General features: G+C 44.0%; 1 protein-coding gene across 1 annotated transcript in view; it reads right to left on the minus strand.

The window, feature by feature from the left end:
* Positions 1-25,137, minus strand: part of arb2a (ARB2 cotranscriptional regulator A) — a 131,811-nt gene that overhangs the window by 50,988 nt on the left and 55,686 nt on the right. The window contains exons 7-8 of the mRNA XM_028978045.1: positions 24,454-24,675; positions 15,407-15,526 (exon numbers count right to left, since the gene is read on the minus strand). Of these exons, the coding sequence (XP_028833878.1) occupies positions 15,407-15,526; positions 24,454-24,675 (342 nt within the window). The remainder of the gene's footprint in view (positions 1-15,406; positions 15,527-24,453; positions 24,676-25,137) is intronic.

The following is a 25,137-nucleotide window of genomic DNA, read 5'->3' on the forward strand; positions in this document are numbered from 1 at the left end:
GGGCCTCGCCTCACCCCTTAACCCCGGGGCCCGGCTGAAAAAACAGAGGCAGCTGCCCTGGAGCTCCTCACACCCTCCACAGGAAAGCCCAACACAGCACTCTTCCCTGGCTTTGAAGCCGTGCTGTGGCGCTCCTGCGGCCCTTTGTCTCCCGGGCAGGAAGGAAGCCCCGTCCAGCAACGGCCAACAAGGCCATGGGGAGTCTCTCTCTGTGTGTGTGTGTGTGTGTGTGTGTGTGTGTGTTTGTGTGTTTGTATGTGAAAGTTTGGTAAGGTGTTCTTCTGCGAGATGCGTTGCTGATTTATGAGAACGCACTGACCCACAGGAGGACGGCGATGACTTCCTCTTCCACATCCTGCATGTGAGATAATCGCCACGTGCAACACAGGGGCCGCGGCAGCGAGCGGGCGCCAGTCTAACGCCGGACCCTTAGAGTCACCGTGCACACACACCGAAACACACACGTCAGCAGGGCTGTACGCACAGGAAGTGAGGGTGAGGTAAATATTTAGTGAGACAGCAGAAGCGCGGGGAGTTCTGACACCTACAATAAAACAAAAGGGAAACGGCGGCAGAGGAAACCCCCACCCTGCAGCAGGCGCACATCACTCATAGCACATAGAAAAAGGGGAGAGGAAAAAGAGAGGGGTGCAGAAAGGATGGCTAGGGTTCAACATTGTGCATGTGTCTAAGTGGGTTCTGTTTATTGTTAGAACTGGGCAAATGCTCTCCCTCTCTCTCTCTCTCTCTCTCTCTCTCTCTCTCTCTCTCTCTCTCTATATATATATATATATATATATATATATATAGAGGTAATTTGGTTTGATTGCACCCTCAGATTTAACTAATAAATAAACATTTTCAACATTTTATTACAAGAAAACATCCACGTATACATAGAAATATGTAAAACAAATATAATTGTAGGTGCAATGTAACAACATACACCGTAAAGACAATTTAATGGATATGAAAGTTTACTAGATTCATCAAAATTAACAGCCCTGTCTGCAGATGCAGCGCATCTTTTCCAGCAGTTTTGCAAAGCATACAAAGTGAATGTCAATGTTTTGGGCAAAAGAGATGACAAAGAGTTTGGGCCTTTGTGGCTAAGCAATGTATAAAAGCACAGAAAACCAGTCAGTAATTTGATTTAATGATTGTAGTGATTTATTGGAATACATTTTGTCACATACAGTGCACACATTTACAGCATTTTTCAGACGCCCTTATCCAGAGCCACTTAGAATCAGTAGTTACAGGGACAGTCCCCCCTGGAGACACTCAGGGTAAAGTGTCTTGTTCAGGGACACAATGGTAGTAAGTGGGGTTTAAACCTGAGTCTTCGGATTCATAGGCGAGTGTGTTACCCACTAGGCTCCGAGCACACAAATAGTTATGTACTTGTACTCTGTAACACCTGATTCAAATAGCACAACAAAGCGTGTAAGTGTGGACACTTCATTTCAGGGAGTTATGGACATGTTCAGTGTATAACACTTGAAACCGGTTGAATCCTTTTGGGAGAGCATGCAGGACATTATTGTTAAAAAGTACCAACCAGGACTGAGGCATTAAAGCTTCGTCATGCACACATCAGTCACCATGTACACAGTTCACAGGGATTTACGGTCGGGGGGGGGGGGAGAAATGGAAAAACCATTATTATGTTAAAAGACAAGATGACGATGAATGCCCCTGATAACAAACATGAGGGAAAGCCTCGGCTGAAGCCTGTAAGGGCAGAAGCATGCGCGCTACGTGTCTGCCTCCGCACGTTTCTATCACAAAGCAGCGCTGGGAACAGGCTCCCAGCAGCTGCTCCAGACATGGCGCCCCACAGAGGAGGCCTCAGCCTGGGCTCATAAAGGCTGCTGGGGTCTGGAGCTCTCTGTCTGTACTGACCCTGAGCCCCCCGGAGAGGGGGCACAGTGTCTGAGTGTGCGTGTGCTGCTTTAGCACCGCCAAAAGAATTAGCCTTCGCTTCACATAAAAACACTGTCCTCTTCATCGACACCTGGCAGCCTTTAGTCTATAGGATCTCTCTGACGCGTGCATGTAGCAAAAAAATAGATCACTGTACCATTCAGCGGACCCTCTCATACCTACAAAAAAAATTATAAAAAAGGAAAGAATTTAAATTGAATCGGATCCTGTAAAATATCAGAAAATTTGTGCACAGTTACAGTTAATTGTGCACACATTTTTGGAAATTTTACAGGATCTGATTCAATTTAGTTACAGTTACAGAAAAAAGTTAAATTGTCAAGTCCATTATCACAAAGCAAAGGAAAGGTTTGGGAGAGATTAAAACAAACGTCCATAATGCTAATTCTCAATTAAGGTTTGTTTGCTAACTATAGCATCGGGCTAATGAAAGCCGTGTGTTAATTAGGATATGTCTAACTGTTAACAGTAATCTTATTTTTTTAATTCCAAAAAAACTCAAGTTATATTCTTTTTGCAGTTGACTGACGATTTACTAATTTTGATTATTGTTGATTATGATTGTATTTACATTATCATTGAATTCTTTAATTCTACACTCAGATTTTACTAAGATTTATGACCACCTGGAGTCTTGCTCATCATTTTGTACAGCCTAGGATCAAATAAAATTCAGCTAGCATTCTAAATTATTTAAATTGTTATCAATTCTAATTATAATAATAAGAACAATACAGTTGGTTTCATTCATTCTAATACATCAGTGATCGTTGTGGGTGTGGGCGTGGTCCAGCGTTCTGTGTGAGGTCAGAGGAAAAAGCTTCTCCGTCTCTCCTCTCTGAGCTGGGACTTGCTGGCCCATTAAACTCTCCTTCCCCTGCGCCACTCTTCCACTGGAGTCTCGTATAATTAAGCTTTCTTAATGATTTATAAGATATAATAATAGCCCTGAGCGCTTCAGAGTGGGCTGAAGTGACAGGCCTAAAGTGAACACGGGGGGATGACCCTGTTTTCACATAGTTTAGGATCAGTGACTCGCAACGGGGTACAGACAGCGAGAGAGGTGGGGGCTTAGTGCTGTCATAAATTACAGATCCAGTGACATGTACAGGCTGGGGAAAGTAAAAGCATAAAAGCAAAAGCGTGCTGAACGTTGTGCATGCGAGAGTGTGTAGGTGGTACTCGGTAAAAGGGTTTATTGTGTTTTCTTATTCTACAGCCTATATAACACAATGTATAGACGCTTCAACAAATGTTTTCTGATTGAATAAAGGAGTACAAAAGCGTACAACTTGCTATTAACAAATCGCTGCTCACTGAGAGTATGTCTACTCTGCCTGCTGCCCAGAACACATAAACCTGATGAACCACACACACACACACATAGAGTATAAACCCACCAATCTGTGCTGATTCAAGATTTTTATTCATCACATGCCTAGTTATACCAGTACAACACACAGTAAAATTCATTTTTTTGGGCTGGGCATAGATAGAAGATATTCAAGTTAGTACAAATGCACACAGTCATGTGACCACTGAGAAATTAAATACTGTCTGTCCCACAAAATAAAACTTTCAGATAATCACTTGCTAAATATGACTGCAGTATATTGATTAGAAAGTGATCCTCTCTCCCTCTCTCTGACGGGCAGGTGACATTCCATCAGGCTCAGCGGGAGCGTAATTATTACAAAAAAGCACACAGACACACACTCTCCCTCTTTAAGGATTACATGAGAAACACCAGATGACTATTATTGTGTGTTAACTAAAAATGTCAATGCTGGACTAATTAATTTCTATTATTTAAATTACTGCATTTACAAAGTTCTAAATTTTCAAAGCTAAGCCAAACCTAATTTACAAACATACAGAAACAAGGGAAAAAATGTTGAAGTTTCAAACTTTCAACATATAGAGAATTTTATTAATGCGATGGCTAATAGAAGAAAAAAACGGGCGGACGTGATGGCAAGCTGCTTAAACTGAACAACACTGTCCACCACACACACACACACACACACATCTGCTGAGTAGCAAATGCAAAGATCCTAATGACACACTATCAGTGGTGAGCGTCCTTAGCCGTTGCTGCTAAAAAGACTGGTGCTAATTGGAATGTCTCTCTCATTTTTTTTATTCTTCTTCCTGTTGTTGTTTTCAATGAAGAAGAAAACGAAAAAAAAAAAAAAAACACAACCTGCTTACACAATGCGCTTATTGGCGGTTGTCAGTTTTGGGCATTATTAGTATCACTTACTTTATGATCAGGACAATGCTCATCATTACTGCTCAAAGCTAAAGCGTATTGTTACCAAAAAAAAAAAAAAAAAGGCCCGTGTCACTCAAAAGCCGGAGAGACTGAGCGGCAAGGCGCGGGTCCATGAGAGAAGAAACCGTTAAATAAACCGGCGCTGACCTCTTGCCTCCGACAGGGAGGGAAAGGCTCCTCTTATAGACAAATTCCCTTTTTAACTATTAAACTCCTGTCACTTCTGTCAGCCTATGGTAATTAGGGAATTCAGCAGGAGGGGATTTGAAAAGAAAAAGAAGAGAAAAATAAAATAAATTATTCGTTTGTGGCTACGGATGTGATTAACACATCCATAAAGGTAAACGTGAATGCCAGTGATTATCTTGTCATTTGGAGTCAGTTATTTATTTGCATATTTATTTATTTAGAAAAAGTGGCCACAGCTCCAGCAGACTGCTGACGATTTACAGCGCTTCCTTTGTTTCCCGGATTTATCAGACAACTCGAAAACAATGAGTCCAGCTTCTGCGCTGACAACCGGGCACAACTGATGTCTATTTTTCACGTTATTAACTCATAAATAAACAAAACAATTAAAACAATTCACAAGTTGCACCAAGTTTTCATTCAGAGAACAGCAGAGTGCTGAGGATCTCATGTCATGACAGAGGAGACCAACAAAAGGCCAAGGGAGTGTGTGTGTGTGTATGTGTGTGTGTTTGCATGTGCATCATATGTAATGATAAGAAAGATTGACGTATGATATGACACAAAAAAATAATAAAGCGCTTGAAATGTAGGATTGTGTGTGTGTGTATACATGCATGAACTTTGAGCTTGCTCTACAATGGCACACTGTCCATACCCTGCAGAGGTCAAATCTACACTGTGGAATGGCGTGGAATTCACGTCTAATGTGGAACTTTCAGCTGCTCAAAAGAGGAACAAAGGACAGGCACTGCCCCCTAGTGTTTTACTCCACAAGACATGAGAACAAATGATCGAGAAAGGGAGAGAGAAAGAAAAAAGGAGGAAGAGAGATGAAGATGAAGTGAGAAAAAGGAGAGGGGGTTACTTTTGGTCGCTTGGGAGGTGGCATCACGTCTCAAAAAAGGCCTGGAGGTAGGACAGGGGTGTGTGTGTGTGTGTGTGTGTGTGAGTAAGCGAGAGTGAGAAGAGTGAGAGATGAGAGTATCAAGGGGACAGACAAAGATGGAGGTGGGGCACCAAGGGGGTGAGGCGGAGCGTCAAAATATTCTGACATCAGTAAAAGAGCGAGAGGAAGGAGGGCAGCACCCAATACAACAATGTGGGTCCGGTACAGGGGACAGACTTGGTGTGAAGATGACTAACAACACAGGCAAGAAAGTAGTGAGCAGACAGACAGACAGATAGAGACAGACTGCACTGAAAAAGCTGCAGCACCGACATGCACAATGAAGCTGGCTTGGAGTGACAGTGAGGTCACAAGAGGTGGGCGAAGTAAGCAAGGCAACTTTGGGAAAAACAAATTAATATGAGGGCCTGGTCTGTGGCAAGTGGCATCACCCAGGTGCCGAATGTCGGCCGGTTCTCGCTGGTTCCCAAAATTCAGCACTGGGCGGGCACATGCACCAGAAGCAGCACCTTTACCAGCACAGAAACCAGTTAAACCGTGATTCTGAAACCCGAACAGTGTCCTGTCCCAAGCACAAAGTGAGTAAAGGAGCTAATCACACTGGCTCTTTACTGAAGGATGTGGGAGGGATAGTGAGAGAGAAAGAGAGAGACAGAGAGTGAGTAAGAGAAGTCTTCCCCCCCCTCTCTCTCTTCCTTCCTCAGTATTTCTTGCCCTGCCATAATTCACAGCACATAAAGCCTTAAACAGACACATAAAACAGCTCATCTCTATTCAGTGTCCACTTTCCGCACTTCAGAATTAAATATGTTTCGCCGCAGCTACATAACTAAAAACCAACCCACGCCCCACACCAAACGGCTGGCCTCAAAGAGCCGTAAAACACTCAGACCGCTGCTGACAAACCGCTGCTCGCAAACCTCAGGATAAAAAAAAGAAAAGAAAAAAACTTCAAGTTTCTGCCAGAGGGTGTAAATAAACACACACGCCTCACGTCTTATTACGCAGCAGCTAGTTCTGGTTTGGGTCTGGTTTGTTGTACAGTATGGCAGCAACATGCACAACGCGCAGAATTACTCCGCTTTTTATGGTAAAGAACAACTGATGTACATGAACTTATACTATTAACATATAGGGCAGTATTTTAAAAGCATTTAAAAGTATTTTAAAAGACCTGCTTCCAGTCTTGTATTGCTTGCCCTATAGTACCACCTTGTCATTTGTAAAAAAAAAAAAAAAAAAAAAGTAAACGCAGGCGTATGTGTAAATTTATGCAATAAAATATTTTTATTAGCACTATAGGCTTCTTATTTTCATTTTAAAGGAGCATAGAAATAAAAAGATATAGAACGCCTTCTGAAGATGGATTTAAATCATTTAAAAGATATCTTTCCATCCTCCCAATCGATCAGTCTTCTTCTTCACCTGAGATAGACATATACTTTGTAAAGGAAATTTGATGATGATGTTGATAATGATGCTGGTGTTTGAGAGTATCTTGCATGTCGCCCTGTAAATCTGTATCCACTGTACAATAAACACTATGCTAACTAAACTTTCTGTTCCCCCATATATGTTCCCCCATATTTAATTTATCCATCACTGACTGTAAACATATAATGTATGTAGGTGTAGCTTCTGAGTTTGTTTTGTGTCAAAAGTGTTCATTTTCATTTTTGTGTTTAGGAATGTTAGTTGTGTACATGTGTTTTTTACTGAATGAAACTCGGCCTCTGTTGCTGTTCAACTCTTATTTTAATTGTTTTGCTGCATGATGATGTGAGTGCATATCACAAACCCACTGATGCCAGTTTATTTTATTATTTGCAAGAAAGGTACCTGCAGGAAATGGCCATGGTTCATAAGGAAAGCTACATAAATTGATAGTCAGGTATATAAATAATGACTGAGAGTGTGAGTATATATGTGTGTGTGTGTGTCTGGCTCTGGGCCGCAGCACTGTAAAAGATTATTAAGATATCTGCGCTGAAGTTTTCTCTCCCTGCTACCCTGGGCAGGTCTGTGCGTTGAAGATGAACTCTAAGTAGCACTGTCTTCAGGAGGGGAAAAAAAACACAGACCGTGATCAATGCGAAAAACGCAGCGGGCTCCTGTGGACAGGCCAATCAATGCTGCAAAGAACCTTGCCCAGGGCCGTTATGCAAATGGAGGCACGTCCTGTAACCTCGGGACTGAACAGGCGCTCTAGATCAATGGGCCTGACGGAGACCTAACAGCCATATCAGCCACAGCCAGTAAATATGGAATGATGAATCCCCACAGATTCAAGTGAACTCTTAAACTAGCAGCGCTGCCGCACGCATCTTACTGAGGTGGGCGAAGGAGGGCGGTGTGGGAGAGGGAGAAAGGTAAAGGACAGAAAAAAAAACAAAAAGGAGTGAAGGAAAGTGTGTGTGAGAGAGAGAGAGAGAAAAAAAAACTGCAGGAATAGACAATACCACAAAAGTGGAATATAATATATTTAAGTTGTTGAGTTAGTCACGGGAGATGATTTTCAGTTTTATTGTCATGGCAACATTGGAGTGTTGGGAAAGCCTTGAAGGTGGGATGAGAAAAGGGATAGAGGGAATGGGGGCAACCTTCCACCTATCACCCACCCCAACGGGGGAAGAAGAACATCATGCAGGCAGATGCAGCACAGCAGGAATTATATTCGGAGACATAACCAGGAACACTTTCTTCCCAGTCAGCTACTGTGATATCCTTCCACCGGCCACTCTGTTTGAGCGTTTTTTTCTAGCATTTCCAACCATCCCCAGAGTGTGAAAACATTCTGATCCACTCCAACCAACACAGCACTGACGCCCCACTACAACTACAAGTTGCAAATGGTCCCACACCAGACCATCTCTCATCCACACTGGCCCCTTGGTCAGAAACACACCACTGATGAATAGGCTAATGTGTTTCTAATTAAGTGGCCAGTAAGAGTACATGCTTGCACCTAGAAGACTGAGGGGCCCGCTGATCAGCAGCAGCGTGGCTGTAATAATGGGATATTCGGATTCTTATTGGAACATGTTCTGCATTCACATGGAAATGGCGCGGAGTGCTTGAACTCCCCCATGAGGAGGCAGACAAAAGAGGCTGATAACAAACACTAGCGACACATGGGCGCACACAAACATCTCCCATTTACAATCAAAGAGCACTATCACTCCTCTATTACAAAAACACACAGACACACACACACACACACACACACCCCTTCAAAAACAGCTCACTGAAGTGCGTCTTATCGCTGTTTGTGAGACAGCACCACTCCAAAAACACACACACACACGTGCGCATGTGAGACTAGGTTTATTATTAGAGGAAAAAACAGCTCTTATCGGCATGTGTGTGCGCTGCCCCGCTGTTAGGCAACAGTGGATAATTAGACAGGTTGGCCATGAATGGACGGTACACACACCATGGACAAAAAACTGACATGGAACCAAGCAGTGGCTCACGGATACCCGTAGAAAAAACAAAGGCTCGGTAATGCTGACATCATTTTCAACAGTCTGTTTATCCTGCTGAGGAAACTTTAACCTCTTAAGCAGCACAGTGGTGTTACCAGACACGTCCAGACCAACTGGTACAACTTTAAAACTATGCTATAGCATCAATAAAAACCATGCTACGATGTATCTTTTGAAAACTTGCGGTGTTAGGAGACTATTGCACCTAACCATGGAAATAAAGCTTCTACATCTTCGATGCAACCATCCAGCTTACTCTATGTCAGCACAGCAATTAGAATTATTTCCAAAATCCAGATGATGCAAACTCCAAGCCAGAGATTTGATACCCTAGGAAAAATAAAAATGTTCTAAATTACATATATTGGATATTCAGTGCCCATTGTGATTCGTTTATCGTGACTCATGTTCCTGTAACAGAATGTATGAGTACCAGAACCTTTGAATGCAAATGTCCTCAAATATTGAACAAATATTATATGTTCGCATCCCCTTCTTGGCATCAGCATCATATGTCTATAAAAAGCCCTAATGGAGTCAAACACTGTGAGAGTGTAATACAGCATGATTTAGCGGTGTGTTTGGGTTTTGGTTAATTGACAGGCAGAGCCTGCCTTGCTGCGCCTGGGCGCTGGGTTAACACAGGTACTTGGTCATTGCGAGGGCTGGTACCTAATTACGTTCGGAATACAGCCCCCTGTTCTCCGTCCGCGCGTAGGGGGAAACCTGTCTAGACATTTTTCATGTGTAATGCACCTTGACGGCAAATTGATATCAATTAAAAACGTTTGCGGACGGCCCCCCATTCAGCAAGAACAAGCTGCCGGTGCTAGATTGTGCCATGTCTCATCCTCATGTCCCATCAAAAAGAGCAGGAGGAGAAAAAAAAAGGAAAGAAATGGAGCCAGGATGAGCATACATAGCTGCCACAGTATGACCAAAGCGATGGATCATGGTTTCAACAGTGGAAAATCAGTGAACACCAGAGACGGCGTTTCCATGACCATTAAAGCACAAGAACCAATATACAAACAATGGTAAAATATAATGTATAATATGGGAACTTCACTGTGGCCTTTGTTACCGGTGCCTGAATAATCACTGACTGAACGCCAAGGTGAAGTCTAAAAGATTGAAAATGTGAGAACCTTGAATCTATGCCTGTAGAAAGTTAAACCATTAAACCCCAATCAGGACCATAGCGTCAGCATCCAGACGAGTCGATTTTAGGCCAGTCTGAGACGAGTGGAGACCATTCGGACACGAACTACATGGGGTTGAGCTTATTTGCATATGAGGGTTTTTTTTTTTTAAATGCGAACAGCAGCAGTCGCTCTCTTCCACAGATAGACTCAATTGTTCTCTTATTCACATACAAAGAGACACAAAGACGACGTCCTCACAACACAAACAGATTTGTAGTTCTGTTTTTTGTGTCGCACCAAAGGTAAAAAATCGTGTAAATATGTAACACTCTCACTCAGACATGCGCTTGCATTCAAAACCGCACACACGCACGCGCTGAAGGGCTCATGTCCTGCTGTGCCGCCCGGTCAGGGTGGTCCTTTTGTCTCGCTTCAAAGCGACACGTAGCTCGTTTCTGCCCCCGACGCCGCTCTGAGGCGGCAATAAGCGCTAAATCCCGCCGCTAACTGCCACTCCCTGCTAATGCTTATGGGATGTCAGGGCTGAACGCCGCAGCTAGCCGCCGCTGTCGATTAATCTCGTTCCTTCCGTCTCGCGTTCAGGCGGAGAGGAATTCCCACAACTGCGTACACCGCCATCGCAACAGCACAGTTACCAATGTGTTGTTAGCTTTGCACTGCGCCATTACCTGAGCCTTCTCCCACCTCCAGAGGAACACGACAATTATGGGATTCAAACCCCCCCGCTGGGAGCCGCAGAGAGATGCGCCAAAGAGGGCTGCTTCACCCCACCACCGATGGGGAGCCCATTCCAAAACATCCAGTGGACCTCAGGTATGAATACAAGCAATGGCAGACTGCGTCATGTTGGACAAAGGATACGTTCAGGCCGATGAATCGTGACAGGAGAGGAGAGTGTGCACCGTGTGCTGTGCTGCTGTGTATCACATGTGACAATCACTTCACTTTATACTCGAACAAGCTGTGTTTGCACCATTAATAACTGATAAATGTGAGATTCTGCTGCACAAGTGAGAGAACAAAAACAACACCGACTGGGGTTTAGACAATCGTACATGATATCCAAAATCCTAAAATGTTCCAAAGTATGAATGCCTGCAGGAGACGCTTGCTGTTTTCTTGAGGAGGAACACATCAATAGCCAATCATCTTCATATCTGTGAAAATCAACTAGCGCAGTGGGCAAATATCTGTTATTGCGCACATCTTGCAAAAACACGGCACTTAAAAACACAAGCACATATCTGTAACCCAGCTTGGGATGTAATGAAGAAAATATATATATATAATAACATGCTTTGCATGCTTAAAAATGCATGTGGATGACGGTCAATAAAAATAATATTCATGTTGATGCTTTTATGCCATTTGCCATCTGTGGCATATTAGCTGGGACGTCCCATGTAATGTTCTTGACTGAAGCCTTACTGCACTGTTCATGCATGTGGATGTTGGCAACAGTCATAAATAAATAATATTCATTTATTGAAGGATTTATGGCCTTGCTTTTTTGTCCGGCCCTCGCCATGCCATAACAAATGGCCTTATCCGTCAGTCCGAGGAAAACACATTTAAGAAAGTACTGGTTGTTGACGCCAAGTCAGTTTCTAAGCAAAACCTCTGACCCGACCGTGCCTATTGTCCCCGACTCGAAGATTGTAATTTTGAAGTCTGAAAGCCAACATTTGCATTTACCGTCAGACTACTGTGTAGTCTGTCACCCTGTGCCCTGTCCCTGGAGCTGGACATAGCTGTGGTCATGTAACGAGATTCTGACCATAACAGAACTTTATTGTGTTTGGTCCCACAGACTCAAGACCGTCCATCGTTGAACGTTGGTCTGTGTCTCTGTCTATCTGACCTCATGACCAGCGTTTTTGGCTGCGACAGCAAAAAAAAAAAAAAAAAAATCTGAAAAGGCTTTCTCTCTCTGGACCGCAGGCTCAGACTCTGCCTTAAGGGAGTGTGCATGTTTCTCTCTCACCAGCGGCATACCAGTACGGATGCAAGTAGGAGAGAGGTGAAAGCGAGGGAAGCAAAAGAGAGAGAGAAAAAAAACCTGTTCAGGGCTTATAGAGCTATCCTCTCCTGAGAGGCTCTCTCAATCTCTCACACACACAAACATACACACACACACACACACATGACTGATGCGGCACATATAGAAATGCTCCCACACATTTGCCTACTGGGAAACGGATGCTTTGTTATGTAACTCTTGTATAAGACCATCCATAAGCATGCTGCTGCTTCATCTGCATCGGACAGGAGGCGGGGTCACAGTCGTCCACCTGGGTACCACACCCCTTCCTGTATCACCATACAATCAAGAATCAGGGAACTGCAAGGAAACAACTCAACACAAGACCGTGAGAGACTGCAGGAACAAATGTATAGGGAAAAGATGGAGGAAAGAGAGGAGGGGAGAGTGTGAAGTCGGGAATGAAGGGACGGCAGGGTGGGGGCCGTATACACATGCCGACATAAAGCCTTCGGCCCTGCAGCAATTCTCTCTCATTCAAAGGCCTTTAGCTGGTCTTTGATGTGACTATAATTAGTCCATACACTCTATGAAGTGCTTTAAAAGAAAATGAAAATTGCAATGAAACAGTTCAGCACTCCAAACGCAGGGGACGAGGTGGGGGGGTGGGTGGGGGCACCGCACGCACAGGAGAAATTAATCGGGGCAGCTTTTTGATGTGCCTGATCAGAAACATGTTTATTAACTGCAAAGGGGCGCTGTAATTAACCCGCGGACAGCCTGTTTTCTCTGGGTCTTCTTATGTGTCAAACGGTTCATCTCAGTAAAGCTCCTACTCTGCCTCTCTTTTTCTCTCCCAATGGACCGTTTTCTCTTCAATTAGCTACAGGAATTTCATTTTTTTCCTTCTTGCTTCCTTCTCTGTCGTTGCTGTATGGAGGAGTCCATTCCATGCAGGGAGACAGCAGAGCCAGGAAAGATGGCTTCCAGGACTAAGGGTGACTGATGCGGAGGTGATAGGGTTCAGGGTTTAAATGACAGTGAACTGGTTCTGGGCAGAGGATCGATTGGTTTTAGCACAGTGGTTCCTAACACAGTCTCCCGTGTGGCCCAGTCAGTCCCGACTTAAACACACTAGGGCCATGTAATCTAAGTGTCTGGACCACTGATCCTCCTGAAGCTGGGAAAAAGTAAAACATGGACTGGCTTATTGGGAACTGGGACTGGGTTGGGAACCGCTACCTTAAAGGACCACGGACAGCTGGGAAAGGAGTTCCAGAAGGTAGCTGACAATAAATAAAGGTATAGGATTAAATTAATTAAATTAAATTAATGAATTATGGATATTGAGAGCCTAGGACAGGGGTATATTATGGGGTGTTGATTGGCTGCAAAAATCCATGTGTAATATCTGAGCGTCATTCAGTTAATTAAGCCTGCAGGTTGGAGAATCAGTGGATGGACAGATGGAAAGATGGATGGAAGGATACACGAAACAAGTCAAAAATTCATGGTTGAATAGGTGGGTTGATTAAGATGTAAAAGGTACTGGTTAAATGTAGTAAATAGTACACAACCACTACAGAAATGGGCTGAGGGTTGAGAGGCAAAGTGAGTAGAGAATAAGAACTGGCTGATCATTTGTCAGGCAGGGAATGATACATACATTTCTCATTCCTGCTGCCTCTCTGGGACCACATCCCATACATATATGCATCCAATTAACTGCTCAGGGTCACAGGGAAGATAGGGTCTTTTGCTGCTATCTTCAAGAACAATGCATACGTATGGGTGTGTTTTAAAAAAAGGGGGTCCAGTCATTTCCACATCCCCACGACAGCCAACACCAATTAACACGATGGGCTATAAGGGACCACTTCATTGCAAATACAAATGACTACCTAAAGATATGAACCAAGCGAGGTAGCGCTATGCACATCTCAATGAAGAAAAGTGGGGCTTCTGTGCTGTTCCACCTACGGAAATCTGCATATGAGAACACAAGGCGAGCTGGGCCTGTTTGTCGACATTACACTTACAAATATAACCTCATATGAATCTCAGAACAGTGATTGCTCGATATACAGCGGGAAGCCAGCGCGCACACATACACAGACTAAAGCATAAACAGCATTTTTCCTCTGTCTTTGTTTGTGTTGATGTGTTTGTGGTTCCTTTGTAAATACGTTCATGCGTTTTCATGAGCTTACGGGTGTCAGAAGCTACTAGACGGAGGAGAACAAACTGGGGGGAAAAAAAAAAAAAGACTCAAATTCCCAGGATGCCATGCTGCACTGACACTCAAGACTTTTTCTCCTCTAAGGGCTCATGACTAAGAGCTCAAGAGTCAGCGTCAACTTCACCAAAGGGAGGGAGAGCGAGAGGCAGAGAGAGGGGAGAGTACAACGAGTTCAAAGAGTCCGACTCGATGTACAACAGACTGACAGCGGAGAAGAAAGGTGGAGAAAGAAAGAGAAACCAAAGAGTCTCTAGAGAGCACAAAGGAGAAAGAGAGACAACCACAGCACTGAGGCTGTCACGGACAAAACAGCTCATGAATATGGACGAGTCATATTAAAATTACAAAACACAAAGACGGCAGGGGAAAGAAAGTGTGTTTTAAGAAATATATTCCTGGAATTATCAGAGGGACATGGGCCCACACCCAAGCCCCACCCCCTCACGGTGCACACAGTCTCCCACCCCCAAGCACCATCAAACCGACTGAGAGTGTAGGAAGGGAGAGAGAGAGAGAGAGAGAGAGAGGGAGATGCTTTAAATAATTTGGGTTCATGGAGAGTGTTTCTGCGAAGCGGCGAGATCAAAGCCACCAGCGGCAGAGCGCTGCTCCCGCTGCCACTGCGGTTAGCGCCCATAGAACCTGCTGCTGTCTCACCGCGGGCCGGAGCATCTTACGTAACCCAGCTAGCCTGGAGATAAGAGATCCCGTCTGGCTCGCTAACACAGCTGCAGAAGCTATGACCCAAGATTTCTCTTGTTTTAATAATGAAATGCAGGGTGAAGGGGGCGATCTGGTTCCTCCCATCCTTCTACATTCATTCCTCCCACAGATCTATGGAAAAAGTGTATCGCTAAGTTGAGGAGGCAAATTGTGCTGTAGGATGAGGCTGAGTAGGCAGTTTTCTCAAAGAAACGTGAGCTTGTGTATTTTCAGAACTGCATTTGAGCGACACTGGTGTGTACATGTACAGCTTGATCGCAGCCGGACAGCTAAAGAGCAGCTTAGGCCGAGGTTAGGCTCACATGAGAAAACCAGATCAATTAGTGTCGCAGATGGGGTATGAGTTTTGCTTGAGTTTATGTATTTATATTTTGAACATTTTTACCACCATTTATTGAAGTGAACAGATAGGGAAAATGTTTAGGTGTGTGTGTGTGTGTGTGTGTGTGTGTGTGTGCGTGTGTTAAGCACCAAATAAAAATGACACTCACCAGATCAACAAAGCACAGGCCTCCATAACTGTGGGCAACAAAAAATATGTTCCTGGCCATGGCTTTGGATATGAAGTGATCCCACACGTACAGCGTGTGCTCCTCTGGAGAGCTGTTTAGCTGCAAAGAGAGAAAACATACATACCTATTAGGGCACGGATATTCTGAAAAGCTTCCTGTAAAAAAACACCAGTTTTCAAACCAATGAATGTACAAAGGTGTGTGTGTGTGTGTGTGTGTGTGTGTGTGTGTGTGTGTGTGTGTGTGTGTGGGGGGGGGGGGTCATTAATTAAAGCAGATAGCGAATAAAAGTGACTTTCTGTGAGTGTCAATAAAGATAAAGCCCACCCTGCCCGGGTGGGTTTGAACCCAGCAGCTGGTCGATCTGCCCCACCCGGGTACAGAGGACAACAAGGAGAGAGTGCAAGTCCCCCAGAGCACACTTCTAATTAACCCAGCGATTATCTGCTGCACAGTTAACACTGTAGCCACACACACAAACATATACGCACAGCAAACACAAATTCTTTAGTAAAATAGGAGCATCTCTGCTGTGCGGTCCAGCCGGAGCCACTCAGCCTAAATGACGAGAATACGGGCCTTCTACTTTTCATACAAGGATAGGATTAAAATCCTGTCCCAAACTTCTGATCATTGATCAATACTGAATATAAAAAGTGCTGAACACCCCAGCAACTTTGTCTTTCGTTTCTTCACGTCTCCTAAACTTCTTCCGAGCTCCAAACTGCTCGTTTAGTCAATGCGTGACCAGCCTCAACTCTCGGGCTTCGCTGCTCAGAAGTCCGTGGCTCAACTAAGGCTTAAACTCCATCACCAGAAACCAAGACATGCGCCAGTAGTCACTGCTACACAACGAAAGGGACGCCGCCAACCGACATCATTTTCATTAGTAAAATAGTTAGATAGTGAATAGTTCTGGGGATGCCCACTTTATTCGCATATTGCTAAGATCAGTATATTGTTAAAGTTTACTTTCTCGGCGGACAAGTGATCCAACCGGAGAAATTATTAATAATTATCTAATTACCATTAACTAATTCATAATCACACCTACCAGAGAATACCTTGTATGTATCTGAAGTAATTTTTGCTACCAGCATAGCACTGGATTCATGGAAAATAAAACTGAAATTGTTAAAAAATGTCAAATCAGCGCATACAATGCCCTTCAAATGTCTTATATTCACTCACCTGACATTAAAGATTACAGATGGAACTCGAGTTATAAAGGAGTTAATTGACTGCGGGTCACTTAAATGGTGCCCACATGTCAGAAATGCATGTGGCCACAAACAAGCAAGCAAATGAAGTTCAGTTTAATGTACCTACAACTAACTGGCCGAGGGCATGTTACCAATCAAGCTATATCTACAGTAACACAAAGGTTCATGCCTGTTCAGGTGTATAAATATAGATGTAAGTTAGTTCATCATGCCTAAACCAATCAGATTCATGCAATACTTTCATGTCAATTTGAAAAGAAAAAAAATGCAGGAGACAGTTTTGACCACCATAGCCTGTTTTATCCGTCCACATCAGTTTATCAGCCAGATAAACAGTGAAAGTGAAATAAACCAAAAAAAAAAGCAGAGCTGAGAGAAACGGAATAACACACTCACACACACTGAACAAGCAGCAGTGTAAACATGCCGTTTAAAACTAAGAGCTCTTTTAAAATCTCCTGACCTTGGTTGGGTCAATTCACGCTCACTAACACACGTGATGTTTTTCTGTTTATGGTTATTGAGTGCGAGTAAACAGGCAGTAGGTGAGGTGGGAAGGAGGCAGTTTGGGGCGTGATGCAACCGTCTGAAAACAAAACTTCACCCCTGAGCGCCTGGGTGTCACGGCATGTGTGTGTGTGAGGACAAGTGCACGTGTGTTTGTGTGATCATTAGTGAATTAACGTGTGTGTGTGTGTGTGTGCGCATGTATTGCCATAGCATTTGTGTATAAGGCCTGGGTGGACACACTCATATACAGTTATTGCGTGACGTGCATGTGAGTGTGTGTGTGTGTGTGTGTGTGTGTGACCTGTTGTTTGAAGGTCTGTGACATCAAAGCCCTTTGAAGATAGCTGCTCTGACACTGCACCTCATTTCACTTGAGAGTCTGTTTTATAACACCCCCCACTACACAAATACACAAACACACAAACACAGCTTGCCTACCCCCTTCTCCACACACTTCTATACAGACAACACACATTTTCCCTCTAAAATACTAACAGACACACACACAGACACAAAGACTTGACACACACACACACACACACACACACACACACACACACAAAGACTGATATACAGAGCAACACATTCTCATCCAGACACACACACACAAACACCTCTCAACCCTGGCCCATTCTCTCCCTATCAGATCTGCTGTTCTGTAGGTCTCCGGAGTGTCAGGTTGGCATGTGCATGCTTGTATGTGTGTGGGCACTGTTGTGATGTGAGTGTGTGTATCCCCAGCCCTGCTGCCCGATGCATTGGCACAGGTAAACCTCGGTGCCTGTCTCACCCTTATCAACGGGCACGGCGCCCGGCACCTGGCCCTTCTCTCTCGCCGCCTCCGGTGATTGACTGGCCGCATCGGCGCGGGTGCGCGGTTTATCGCAGTGGCATTTGCATATTTGTGTAATTATTTCTCGGGGTTAATTAGTTCCCGTGGAAACGCGGTGCCCTCGGAGACCATCTCTCCAGTGGTGACAGGTTCGCCAGGCTTTGAGCCGGGTTTGTTTGTTTATTTGTATATTTTTTTGTTGTTGTTGTCGGTGGTTTGCGTCGCCTCTGCCCCATGTGTGTGCCAGCTCTGTGAGACTCCCCACTGCTAACCTGTTGCCAGTTTCCATTAATACAGCGGCGGCCTGTCACCACCTCTCAGACAGAGAGAGCATGTGTGCAATACATGCCTGAGCATGTATGTTTATAACAATGTGAAAGAAAAAAAAAATATATATATATATATATATATGTGTGTGTGTGTGTGTGTGTGTGTGAGTTTGTTTGTTAAAAAAAACAATGTGTTTATATATATAAATAAAAACACACACCTAACTACAGCAAAATCAAGTGTGACACTGACCATAAACAATATAATAAGACAGAATTATGTGTCAGAATGGATTTATGGTGAGATTGTGCCACTCACAGTTTTCATTTAAGTCTGAAGGAATGCCTGATTATTAATGGCTATTTTATAACACTCATGCACAAAAAAAAAGTTAATTTACTTATTTACCTACTCTATGCACAACTGATAATTGCCAACATAATTACAAAATTAAAAAAGAGGTTCCTTCAAATATGAAACATACCTGCTATACTTCATTTTGCTTCTAAACTGGAACCATAAACAATAATGCATCACTAAATCCACATTGGCCAAGCAGCTTGGGGTCATTGGCGTGGGGTTGAACCGCTCTTCCATTGTGGCCCTCAGATTACTGGGTAAGGTTAGTGTAAGGCTAGAGAATGATCCTTTCACCAAAAAAACACAACAATTTCGCTCTTTCTCTCCTGCTCTGCTTGACTGAACCAACCACCAGCACCGGGACATTCCCCTGTGATAGGCAAACACACGTGTGAATCTCATTTGAATACCTAATAATACTTCCCTTCTCTGGTAGGGAGTGGGATTACACTGCACCGGGCCTAAAGATTAAATATTAAACACGTTGAGCGGTAATAGTGTGTTTGGGATTAACTCCAAAAAGCCCCATTAACGTCACAGACCTTTGGCTCTGCATAAGGCTGTTCTCACAATCACATGAATGGACGTCAAACTGCAGCTCTTTTACTTGCTTGTGGTCCATCTTAGAACCCTAGAGGTATCAGAGTGACGAAGAGAGTAGTTTATGAGCAGCAGGAGAAGCCAGGTAAACCGGACAAACCTGCAGGGCAGCCAGTCGGCGTTATCACTGCAGCCTAAATGAGTTTGCCAAAAAAAGAGGGCAGCATGCTGTGGTTGGATGGTCAGCACGGCCTGCTGTTATACACACATCAACCAAAACCAATTTAATTCAGTGTACATTTTGTTAAAAATAAATAAATAAAAAATATATGTACACAGACACACACACACACAAAACCCAGATAAACAAAACAGTGACCAGTCTGGAAAATCTCACATGCAAATGTTTCTACCAGAAAAGGCGGGATAAAAACGAGTGACAGGGGTAAGTGGGGGAAATACATAAATAAAAGTTTTGAATGACAATGAAAAACAGGAAAAAATATCCTGATGAACAGATGACACACTAGAAGGTCACTTCAGTCTGGTCATCCTTTATCCTGGTCATCTGACTCTGCGTGTGTGTGTGAATGTGTATATATTTTAACTGTTGCATTGTTTTAAATCAATAACTAATTAACGAAGTACAAAAGGGACCAGGACTGGTTTTGAGGGATTCTTTGCTCAAAAGAAGAAGTGAAATAAAAAAGGAGCTGCTGGCTGCAAACTGAGAGAAAGGTCATCGCTGTGACATCTCCACCTGCTGTTTCACCAGGGTGGCCATGATTGCCAGCTGAAATGAGATTCTGTATTTTTAATTGAGGTTGCCTTGTGTGTGTGTGTGTGTGTGTGTGTGCGCATGCGTGAATGATCGCAGTTGAGGTGTGCTTTCCTGGTTGACCTGTTAGGATGATTGGGTGGATGTATATAAAAAGATAAACCACCGAGACCCCATTCTGAGTGAGCAGAGGAATGGACAGCTATATATGGCATCAAACAGGAGGCTCCTGTGACATGATTAGGGCAATCTCACTAACACACTCATATTTCGTACACCGACATATATTCTCACAGCTTTCTTCTGTGAAGATGAGTATGCGTGTGTGTTACTTGGCAACTCGGAGAGAGCATGCTGCAGAAGTATGTATTTTAGGAGGCCATACTGTGCAACACTCTTTCCCAGGTAATTGTTTCAGAGTGACAATGCAGGAGGGAGAGGAGAAAGGTGAAGGTGATCCAAGCAGAATCTATGCAGCCGAATACATATCTGCTTTTCCCCAACATGGTTGTTGGCATGGTGACGTGCACAGACTGTATGGACAGTGCACGTAAAACACTTGCCTGGACAGCGAGGACAACGACCGCCAGGTGCCTCTTTGCAACAGGGGCGCAGAGGACAGAGAATACATAATGCATTCCACTGCTTACCACACACAAACACACACTCACACATACATATAACAGGAACATGCTGTAGCTAAACGAACACACATGCTTGCATATGAACATATGAATTAATTTTGAATGCATGCAGTGTCGAACGAAAAAAAATATATTTCTGTTGCCCCCGATACATTATTATCTGGCATCCCTGCATGCATTACTGGATGAGGTTTAAATCATCCACAGTGAGGATGTTGGATGAAAGCTGTCAATAATTGCTATTGGCTCCTCCCATTTTGAATGTTTATGAATTTATGAAACCCTTATGTTCCATCTTCATGGTGACAAATGTCAGATAACTAGCATAACTGTCCTTTGGGGTTTGTATCCATATAATGTGGTAAGTCCCACACAAGTGTATACAAACTATACACACTATAAATGCGTGCATTGCATTTAAGTACAGCACTATTAAAAAAAACGCACACACACATTTGGCTTACAGCTGCACACGCTCTCACACACCTACATTTGCACCACCTAATCCTGTCATTGTGCCACCCTCGGTCACCTTAACACCTAACACCAGGACCAGGAATCAGGCCACTTCTGCAGCGTCCCACCGTCTCACCTGTTCACCAGGTGGAGGAGTAAAAGAAAGGGAGGGTTGGGCCAGACAGGCCCGGCTGCTCATGTTCTCGTAGGCTTTTGTGCATCACCGGGTCGCCGTGACAGCGAGCGGCGAGAGAATGAGTCAGAGGAAGTGAGATCTCAGCGCCGGAGTGCTGCCACAGACTCAGGTTGCATCTGAGAACATCTGATACGCGCCGTCCCTGCAGCTCTTAAGAAATGAACCAAGCCTGAGAAAGAAAGACAAGAAAAGGGAGAGAGAGGAAGGGGAAAAAAATGTGGTACACAATCTGCCACCTTTGAGAGCTGGCGGAGGAGCTGGAGGAGGCCTCATTCTCCCTCGCTTTCCGTGAAAGTTTTTTTGGATGAGAAAAAGGGAAAAAAAAATGTGACAATATGAGATGAGAAAGTGAGAGTGACGGGTTTGGTGGTGGACGGGGGAAGAAAGCGATTCCAGTCATTTACGAAAATAAGTGGCGCTTGAAAAGAAAGAGCCCCACCCCCCCGTCCCGGCCCACTCCCCCACCCCCCTTGCTCTTTTTCCACAGGCCGGGGGCCTAATCCAAGCCAGTCATCCTTGAATGAAAGCTCTGGAAGCTTCTTAAAGGCCATGAATGTGTTTTTGTCCGCGCTACTCCTCCGCTTGGCTGACAGAAAATAGGTAACTGGATTAGGGCGACAAATTCAGAGTAAAGAGAACTCCCCAAAAAACTCCTGTATGTGCCCCCCCCCCCCACACTCCACTCAGCGTGCTGAATCAGGAGGGGGGGGCGACGTGCTGTGATGCAGAGATTAGGCAAGGTTGGGGGAGCAGGCTGTATGGAACGGGCGGGGCCTAAAACCCCAGATTCCTAAAAGCAGTTAAGGGTCTATTAATGGAAGTAAGGAAGCGCACTAATCAACTCAACTCTATCACAGGGGTCCTGTGAGTGAGTGTGTGTGTGTGTGTGTGTGTGTGTGTGTGTGTGAGAGACCACTGTGTGCAGGTGGTCTCACTCTTTAGTGTGAGTCAAGAGGGGGGAGGGTAGATCCTGGACAATGCCACTATAAAAGATTAAAACTCTCCACCACGCCCAACACTCTGCGGATGAGAGGTTAGGCAAAAACACACAGAGGGAGGACATAAAGACACACATCCACACCCAATCACTGTATGCTACGACAACACATCAACAGTCCCCAAATTCAATAAACATGCTAATAAAATTAAACGTTGATATTGAGATAAACAAATACTGTACTAAAGGGGCACAGAAGTCATGTGAAGTGTTCATTGATTATGGTTCCAATTTCCCAAAAGCCCAGTGGTAATGTTAGCATTATGTATGTAGTTTGTTAGCAGTTTGTTTGATAAGAATTAGCATGTTGCTAATGATGTGGTAATGCACATCATTAATGCACAGACAGTATGACAGGGCTCTCTTTTCTGCCATTTTCTGTGGGAGAGGTTAAGGTGGGAGGAGCTAACATTGTTGTTAGAGTGGGAGGGGCAACACCTGCCTTCAATTGAAATATTTTGCTTACATTCCCTGCACATTAACAGCTTTATCTGAGGTTGTATATTTTGAATGGATTAGAGAGTGGGATGATTCTTCTCTCCAAAATAATTAATTTGATAGTTAAATGAAAAATTAGGATTAAGCATAAGAAAGTAATTTTCTCTTAAAACAGTGCAAATGTCACAAAACTGTAGTACACAGTTTGTTCTGTGTGAGGTGTAACGTCACACTAACTTTACCACAGTTACTGCAGAGCTCACAATAGACCGCTTCACACTCTCGGGTTCTGCACAGAAACTGTTAACTGAGGTAAAACGACAACATAGCACTCTGCATTTTTACAATATTTCTCAGGTATCACCCCCACCCAGACAATGACCAGAAATATATCAATAAAAGTCATTATCAGAGAGCACGTTGAAACAGAAACCAGTCTGAATGCACGTGCAAGTCAGTGTGCTTCAGAGCATTTGTCAGACAGGGAACCTGAACCAAACGACTATATCTCCACTTCTCATTAACGTCTTTCAGGTCCCTGCAGAACCAATGGTCATCCGCTTTTTAATTACAGCACTATGGAGACGAATACAGACCAGCCTCCATCTCCAGCTTATCTGTTGGAACTGTTCACATCCCAATGGAGATCCCTGTCCCTCCCAAATTCAGGCAGCCGCAGTGGAGCTCGACTGGAGCCGCCATATCACTGCCGCTGAGCCTCGGCTCGACCGCTGCTCTTTCAGAAAACTCATATTCACTTATTAATTCATGACACAGAGCCAATTCTGCTCCCTCAGCTTTCAGTGTGATTGTGTTGGAGAGGGATGTTTTGGGGGTCTGGCTTGTGTATAACACACACACACACACACACACACTCCAGTGTGTGTAATGCAGGGCTAAGGAAAGGCAGCAGAGGCTAATAACAGCATGTGAATAAAGCTGCAGTGAAGCTCTGCAGGACAGGAACATCCTTGATGATGGCCGCAGTAACAATGTCAGATGGGTTCTGTTAATATAGACCTGTACCACAGTTATTATAGACCTGTAACCACACATACACACACACATACAAAAGGAGAAGGACAAAATGTTTTAATGAACTTTTACATGCAAGGACAGTAAAGAAAGAGATATAAAATTATTCACAAAGAACCAACTATTCTTATGATCTTCTGAGAGTGTGAGTGTATGTGTGTGTGTGTGTGTGTTTCTGGGCAACTGCTGCAAATTCCAGGCTCATTAATCTGAGAGAACCGTTAACAAAATGAAAGATGTCAATGCTAGTTTACGCTGATAAGGAAGCGATCATTAAGACTCCCTGTTTATAGACTGAGCAAGGGAGAGAGAGAGAAATAAGGTAAAAGGGAAAGTAAGGGGATAGAGACATGGCGTGGGGGTGGTGTGAAGTATGTCATTTTTAGAGATGTTATAATAGTCTTAATTATAACACACTGTAGAAGGCCAGATGACAGCATTGCAGTGTTAACTGACAGAGCAGAGTGTGACAAGGCGCTCTTTCTCTCTCTCTCACACACACACACACACACACATAAAACAGCTGTGGAAAGCAGGGCACTAGAGTAAGTTCATAGTGGAGTTGTTTCTATAGTGAGTGTTTATCGTGACCTATATATGCCAAAGTAAAAAGAAAATGTCGAAAATGTTTATGAAAAAATGAACGCGTGAGATTAGTCTTGCGTGGACAGTCAGTCAACATTTTACGGGAGGAGAGTGTTCCCCCCTTGTTCTCCCTCCCGCTCGCTCGTTCGCTCACTCACTCACCCTTATGGGGATGGCGTCCGTTTCCTTCTCCTTCTGAGGATTCCGGTATTTCTCGTAGAAGTCTCGTTTCTTTCTCACGTCGTCTCGCTCGTCCTTCCGCTCGCGTTTTTCTGCGGGCTCCTCCGTGCCATCGGGCGCCAGCTCAGCCGAGGCAGGCGGGACTGCTTTCTCCACCTCCAGGTAATTTTCGTTGGGGTTCAGCACCATCACCCCATAACCCTCCTGTTTTAGGGAGAAATAGATGGAGATAGAGAGAGAAGCTTCATGACATTAGCACCCCCTCATTTCCACAATAAACCACAAACTCTACACACAACCAAGGGCCTGCAGGGTGTCTCCGAATAATGCAGGAAGGGAGGGAGAGAGAGAGAGAAAGAGAGAGTGAGAGAGAGATGGTGCTCTGAAGAGCACCAGCAGTAGTTAGTGTTTCATAAAGGCCATCAGTCAGACACCATAAAACCCCATCAATTACATGCCAGCCTCCCATAAATCACCTGCCTGCATGTGAGAGCCTAGACTAAGCAAAATGGTTTATAAATGTTACATTTCACACAACAAAGGTTTAATGCGAAAATATAATTACTGGATAACTACATCTTAAACTAATTCTAAAGAAATAACTGAGAAAAAAAATGTTTTAATTAAAGATGATAAATCTCAAATAGCACACGATTATTTTTTCAG

Source organism: Denticeps clupeoides, chromosome 1, assembly GCF_900700375.1.
Source record: "Denticeps clupeoides chromosome 1, fDenClu1.1, whole genome shotgun sequence".
NCBI lineage: Eukaryota > Metazoa > Chordata > Actinopteri > Clupeiformes > Denticipitidae > Denticeps > Denticeps clupeoides.